The sequence below is a fragment of the Sphaeramia orbicularis genome, chromosome 15 (genome assembly GCF_902148855.1).
Source record: "Sphaeramia orbicularis chromosome 15, fSphaOr1.1, whole genome shotgun sequence".
Taxonomy (NCBI): domain Eukaryota; kingdom Metazoa; phylum Chordata; class Actinopteri; order Kurtiformes; family Apogonidae; genus Sphaeramia; species Sphaeramia orbicularis.
The window spans coordinates 31,121-38,781 of record NC_043971.1 but is presented as its reverse complement, the minus strand read 5'-3'; the positions used below and the strand labels follow the sequence as shown (position 1 = coordinate 38,781).

At 45.3% G+C, this 7,661-nt stretch overlaps 1 protein-coding gene across 1 annotated transcript; it reads right to left on the bottom strand.

The window, feature by feature from the left end:
* Window positions 1-5,893: 5,893 nt before the first annotated feature.
* On the bottom strand, window positions 5,894-6,448 carry vax1 (ventral anterior homeobox 1; the record flags this gene model as incomplete). The annotated part of the gene is made up of 1 exon (XM_030155695.1): window positions 5,894-6,448. A coding segment is annotated over one exon (555 nt), but the record flags the coding sequence as incomplete, so codon positions are not given.
* Between the last annotated feature and the right edge of the window lie 1,213 nt (window positions 6,449-7,661).

Sequence of the window (7,661 nt, the reverse complement as noted above, 5' to 3'; positions counted from 1 at the left end):
TCAAACATGCGGCCCGGGGGCCAGAGCCAGCCCGCTAAAGGGTCCAGTCTGGCCCTGGGGATGAATTTGTGAAATGCAAAAATTACACTAAAGAAATAACCAGTCCTGTTAGTTCAGTTCCACATTCAGACCAGTTCCGTCTGCAGTGGACAGGACCAGTCACATACTATCAGAAGAACAGAAATAATGACAACTGACAATGTTTCTGTTTGGAAATGGAAATATTTTCATGGAATTACACTAAAACTAAGGAGAATTTTGCAAAAAAAAAAGTGAATACTCTGAACAAATATGAACAACCTGAAATGTGTGAACAGAAGTCAGTCCAATTGGACCAATATTCTGTCTGTTCTTAAATGTTGTGTGTGTTTGTAGATCCACTGTGATCTGTACGTTCTAATGAACATGTGGAAATGATAAACTGAGGCAGAATAGTGTTCAATTACACTGATTTGTTCAGTTTGTTCATGTTCTTCACATCTGTTGAAAGGACAGTTTGTAGATGGAAACCTGTTCATGACATTATTTTACTTTATTTCACTCTAAAACAGAGAGAAAAGTTTGGAGTTGACATTATTTCTATATTATTCTGTTCTTATTTTACTGGTTCGGTCCACTGCAGATTAAATTTAACTGAATGTGGAACTGAACTAACATGACTTTGACAGCCCTGGACTAGGCCCTGGGACCAACCCAGTCCATTTTGGTCCCAGTAGGACAAAGTTCAAGGTCACAACATCTACAGTTTTCCATCTGTCATCACTGAGACATTTTCCAAAATTCATCCAAAATTCCAATCGACTCTGATTCTCCTCCAGTTGGATCCACCTGTAGCTTAGAACAGTCTCTTGTATCTGGAACTAAATTGTCCACATCCACTGTGGAATGTGGACTCTGTGGACATTTACACTGAACACTGAAAATCCCATTTCCCACACATTTAAAATTAGAACTCAACTAATTTTGATGTGAATTGAATCTAATTGGACAGACACATGACTGGGACCAGATTCAACTGTTTCTGTGTATGGAACAACCTGGAAACTGTTGGATTTAAGCAGAAACAGTGGATCCACACATGCACAGAGTTCAGGCTGAAGGAGGAGCTCTGAGTTCTGAACACTTGTTTTCATACAGAATAATAATAAAGAATGAATAATAATTCTTAATAGTTTTCAGGGACGCGCTCTGTTTGAATCACAAAATATTGTTTAGTTTAACCTCCTCAGACCCAGGAAATGTCAGTAAAGTACCAACTTTTGTTTTTATTAAATTAGTGCCTATATTGGAAACATCATGATGCAACAGTTTTTCCAGATGCAGTTTTTTGAAATTTTTAGTTCGTTAATTTTTCATTTAGTCCAAACAATCTGTGGGATCCTGGAGGGACCGGATATGGACGGAAAAACATCAGGAAAAAACTCAGTTTTGATCCAATACCATACACAAGACAATCAGCCTGAAATACAGACTGAAGAAACCCAGGGCCCAGCACATACTGATCATCTGGAACCATCAGATCATGGTTTCTGTTTGTGCTCGTACGCTGTCTTTGTGTTGGATATAATATTTTTTTATGTTGACATTTGAGTGTTTCTCAGCTGTTAACTCACAACTCTTTGAATCATGTCTTTGAGTCATTTTTCGTATTAAAGCTCTGTGATTGTAACCTGTTCTTTTCTGAATATGGTGCTGTTTTTCTTCCTGTTTGACTGTAAACTATCTGTGGACCTACAGTGCATTTTTAAAACCATCTGGGATTCAGATCAACATTTAGCACAAAAGAACTAATCAAACAATCCATCAACCAATCAAGAAAATACCCAAAAATGGTTTCATTGACAATAAGAACTGCTCCCTGCAGTTGTAGCGCACGTTAGCATTAGCGTCATTTCTTTAGGACTGTTCATCAGTCTGTTGAGTACGACAGCGTATTAGTGCCAGAAAAGAAAAACACTGTCACTACAACAATAAAGTCAGAAAAGATCCAGATCAAACCCAGAATTTTAGAAGAATGAAGTCATAGTTTTAGAAAACCTCATAATTTAACCAAAATAATGTTGTACTTTTATGAGATTAAAGTTGTAATATTTTTAAAATAAATTCTCAATAGTGCGATAAAAAGTCCTCATTTCTAAATCCTAACCCTTATTGACGACAGTTTCCAGTTCCAGCAACGCAACAAATGAGGCATCAACTTTCACTTCTGTCGGAGCGGACGACTAATGCTAATGTTGATGGTGGGCGGGGCTAACAGGCTCAGTATTTGATGGACGGGGCTAACAGGCTCAGTATTTGGTGGGCGGGGCTAACAGGCTCAGTATTTGGTGGGCGGGGCTAACAGGCTTAGTATTTGGTGGGCGGGGCTAACAGGCTCAGTATTTGGTGGGCGGGGCTAACAGGCTCAGTATTTGTCCTTGGTGCGTAAACCCCAGATGACAGTAGAACCTCCGAATGTTCCAGTTCTCCGTTATGGGACCAGGGGGTACGACTGGTCCCACAGGTTTGATCTGGACGTTGTTGGACTTTATTCTTATAGTGACAGTGTTCTTCTTCCCTCCTCCAGGAGGTACTGTGATCAGTTTGTGTGTTTGTTCATCTTCAGTGTAAAACTCTTCCACCCATCTTTCCCAGATCTTCCCCACAGATAGGCCTAGGCCCTGGGACCAACCCAGTCCATTTTGGTCCCAGTAGGACAAAGTTCAAGGTCACAGCAAGGTCACAACATCTACAGTTTTCCATCTGTCATCACTGAGACATTTTCAAAATTCATCCAAAATTCTAAACGACTCCAATTCTCCTCCAGTTGGATCCACCTGTAGCTTAGAACAATCTCTTGTATGTGGAACTAAATTGTCCACACCCACTGTGGAATGTGGACTCTGTGGACATTTACACTGACCAGTGTTAAATTACCTGTAAACATGTATTCCCATGTTGGAGTGCACTGTTTCTGCTGTCTGGAACCACCTGGAAACAGCTGAATTTAAAGTGGACCAGTGGATCCATGTGCTGGTGGAGCTCTGCCTTCTGAACACTGGTTTCAGATGGGCCTAATGCGCCGTCGTAGCTCAGTCTTGTGTATTCTGTCAGTACACCTGGATCTGGGCCCAGTTTGAGAGGGACCTGGACCTGAACTGGAACAGAACCTGGACCTGGACCAGAACCTGAACTAGACCAGACAAGATGGTTCTTTCTGCTCACTCCTCCTTTCTTTCTTTCTTCTAACTCTACTCACTGCAGTGACATGAATTGACCTGAAAACCAGTAAACACATTTCAGCAGCACTTCACACTTGGTCCGACCTTCCTGCCCCCCCCCCCCCCCCCCCCCCCACACACACACACACACACACACACACACACTTCCTGCTCCTCCTTCAGATGAGTAGAACATTTCTGAAGCTGAAGGATCCTTCAGACCCCCCCCCCCCCCCCGTGTAGGTGTGGGTTTGTGTAGTCGTCCCAGGCGTCACATATATGAACTACAGACCAGGACAGACAGATGAAACAGAACCAAACCTGCCCATCCTGTCTCACTCTAATCACCTTCATATACGACTGAACTGCATTTAGAATTCCAACAGAACTGGGCTTGGGTCAGATTCATTCTAGAATAAACTGTGGTTCTGGTTCTGTTGGAGGTGGTCCTTCAGAGGTCTGGTGGGTTTGGTTAGGGTTAGGAACAGACCACGGTTTGGGTGCAGTAGGAGTTCTTTTCTTCTTTTTGGATCGTTCTGTTCTCTCTAAACCAAACTGCTGCCACCATCTGAACCATCAACTAGAACGTTACTGAAAAAACAGACGACGACAAAATACCAACAGACCTGAAGTCTGCAGTAGTTCACCTGCAGAGGCAATACACACCTGCTGTTCCCTTAACCACGCCCCCCTGGGGAGGGGCTTCTGTATCAGATGTAGCCACTTGAGGCCCAATGAGGACGGAACCTGAGGAGACTGATCTGTGACCTCACCTGTGACCCCTGACCCCCCCACCACCACCACCTGTCTGTCCATCCATCAGTCCTGGTCCATCAGTCCTAGTCCGTCAGTCCTGGTCTGTCAGTCCTGGCCCGTCAGTCCTGGTCCATGTCCTTCAGTCCATGTCCTTCAGTCCTGGTCCATCAGTCCTGGTCCGTCAGTCCTGGTCCTTCAGTCCTGGTCCATCAGTCCTAGTCCATCAGTCCTGGTTCATGTCCTTCAGTCCTGGTCTGTCAGTCCTGGTCCGTCAGTCCTAGTCCATGTCCTTCAGTCCTGGTCCTTCAGTCCTGGTCCATCAGTCCTGGTCCGTCAGTCCTGGTCCTTCAGTCCTGGTTCATGTCCTTCAGTCCTGGTCTGTCAGTCCTGGTCCATCAGTCCTGGTCTACTCTGGTTCTCCCTCAGGTTCCTCTTTTTGGGTTTTTCTAGTTGTTCTTCGTCCAAATGGATGCTCTGAGGACAGTGGACGACCAGGACATTCCTGCATGTCCTTCATGGACTGTTGAACTGATTCTTGGACTGTTGGTTTATTTTCATATTCATCGAACTCTGTAAAGTCCTGACAGGTGACCTTGTTGTGAAACTGGGCTGAACAAATCAAACTGAATCAACGTCTTCAAGAAAGAACTCGATGAGGGTTTAGGACTGAAGGTGTCACGTACCACTACATGTACAGTTCACCTGGTACACCTGCAGTAGAACCCACACCCTGCAGTGGGTCTGAATCCATGAGTAGGGCTGTAAGAAAAGATCAGTTCTGCAATATATCACGATATTTCATTTCACAATACTGTGTCGATATTCAAAAGTACTGCATGGATATTTTTAGGTATTTATTCAAATGCAGATATTGTGGAGGTTCAGTTTAGTTTTTCTTCTTTGTTTCTATTTTATTTCTTCTTATTTCACACTCTTTTATTCAATAATGTTGGTTCCTTTGTTGGATTGAACTCAAATCCTGTTCTGATGTTAGTTGTGAACTAATAGAATCTGAACATTTGAACAGGATCTGAAACTGGAATGTCTGGAAAACAGAATTTCAGTTTGAACACAGTTGGAACATTTGGTGATAGAACATTAGATCCTGTTGGGATCAAATACAAATGTGTTTAGGATTTGTGCAGATTTATGATGGAATTCAATTCTGTAAGGAAACAATCATTTAAAAAAAGAAACAAACAAAAAATTGCCTTTTTAACAGTACCATGATATATTGTGATATATTGTATGGTGATCCTAGTAGAGCTACAACCAATTAATGGACTCAAACTGATCCAAAAAAATCATTCAACCACAGTTGTCCTGAATCTTCAGCTTTGTTTCCTTCATTTCTCTGCTGTTAAACATTGGTTCCACTGTTGTGTTTCACATGGACGCTTATTGTGACGCACAAAGAAGCTTCAATTCAGGAAAACTGACAAGAATATTTCCCTTCAATCAATTCGAGTCAGTTAATCAGATCGTGAATTTTTGCATTCTCTTCAAGCACCTAATCAATTAATCAGTTGCAGCTCTAGATCCTAGTATTGTGCTTTGTATCGTATTACCAGATTCTTGTCGATACACAGCCGTAAACATGAGTACAGTTGGTTCTGAAAAGGTCCACTTGAACCCAAACCATGAACTGTTCCTAACCCAAACCAAATCCACAGCGGCTTCACTGATCGGACCCAGACTGACACTGAATATGAAGTCACATGTTTTGGTTTTTACGTACGTGACCGTAGATCCCAAGCACGACTAATCGAAAGTGATCGATCGATGGATAATCAATGCAATATTTAGCTGCAACCGTACTATGAATGTATTTTCTCTGAGACAGGCTTGGGCAGAGACAGCAGAACCCAAACCAGTCCACAGGTCCAGTCCACAGGTCCAGTCCACAGGTCCAGTCCACAGGTCCAGTCCGTCCCCCATCAGTCCAGAAGTTTCTTGTCCATGGATTCTTTGCCATTGGTCCGCGAGTAAGGCTCGAAGGCAGACGAGCTCAAGTAGCGGGCGGACAGTTCCTGGAGGTTCCCGGCCAGCGAGCCCGCCATGGACAGCGGGTTGGAGGAGATGCGGGTGGCGACGCCGCTCAGCAGGGTGGGCATGGGGAAGCTGAAGAGGCCGTGTGCGGCCGGTGAACTCTGCAGAGCCGACACCGTCCCTGAGCTGGTGACGGCCGGCAGAGGAGGACTGCCCCCCGCCGGACCGCTGCCCCCGCCCCCTGACCCGGCCCCGCCTCCGGCCCCGCCACCACCGTTAGAGGCCATGGCCATGGAGGGGGGGCGTAGGGCTGAGCTCAGTGTCCCAGTGGCACAGTGGGGCAGGAGGCCCGGCAGGCCTGGGGGGGTCAGCAGACGGCCCTGCTCCAGCAGTCTGAGGACGCTGCAGGTCGCAGCCGTCTCCGAAACCACCGAACGCAGCTCCGAGTCTTTGCCCTGGTCCTTCTTCTGCTTCGTACGGCGATTCTGAAACCAAACTTTGACCTGAAGAGACAAACAGACGCATCTGAATTAGTTTTGATTTGGTGACTTAGTTTGTACGAATCATATGCCACGTTTCCACTATGTGGAACCGGCTCGACTCAAATCGACCGTTTTGCGTTTCCATTATGAAAAAGGACCTGGAATCTGGTACCTGGTCCTAGTTTTTTGGAATCTGGTACCTGGTCCTAGTTTTTTGGAATCTGGTACCTGGTCCTTGTTTTTTTGGAATCTGGTACCTGGTCCTTGTTTTTTTGGAATCTGGTATCTGGTACTAGTTTTTTGGAATCTGGTACCTGGTCCTAGTTTTTTGGAATCTGGTACCTGGTACTAGTTTTTTTGGAATCTGGTATCTGGTACTAGTTTTTTGGAATCTGGTACCTGGTCCTAGTTTTTTGGAATCTGGTACTAGTTTTTTGGAATCTGGTACCTGGTACTAGTTTTTTGGTACCTCCTCCTCTGAGGTTCCAGGACTGGGGACCAGATCCTAAAGGTGACACTGTGTAAACACTGCAGACCTCTGATTGGTCAGAGTGGTCTGTATGCCCCGCCCTTTTCCAGTAAATCTGTCAGTAGGTGAATCCACATGATGACAGTCTGTAAAACTACACCATGGTTTGTCCAGGAGGTTCAGACGCAAACATTCAGCAGGAGTTTGACCAGACAACAGGCAACCAGTGAGTTTATCAGCAACTGTGAGCAGAGCACACAGAAGGAACGCACCGCATCGCTATGACGACCAGGGACTGGAAAGAGGGAGGATCTGGAATGGAAAGGCTCTGGAATAGGACCTGGTACCAGAGTGGACCTGGTCTGGAATAGGACCTGGTACCAGAGTGGAAAGGGTCTGGAATAGGACCTGGTACCAGAGTGGAAAGGGTCTGGAATAGGACCTGGTACCAAAGTGGACCTGGTCTGGAATAGGACCTGGTACCAGAGTGGAAAGGGTCTGGAATAGGACCTGGTACCAGAGTGGACCTGGTCTGGAATAGGACCTGGTACCAGAGTGGACCTGGTCTGGAATAGGACCTGGTACCAGAGTGGAAACGGTCTAGAATAGGACCTGGTACCAGAGTGGAAACGGTCTAGAATAGGACCTGGTACCAGAGTGGAAAGGGTCTGGAATAGGACCTGGTACCAGAGTGGAAAGGGTCTGGAATAGGACCTGGTACCAAAGTGGACCTGGTCTGGAATAGGACCTGGTACCAGAGTGGAA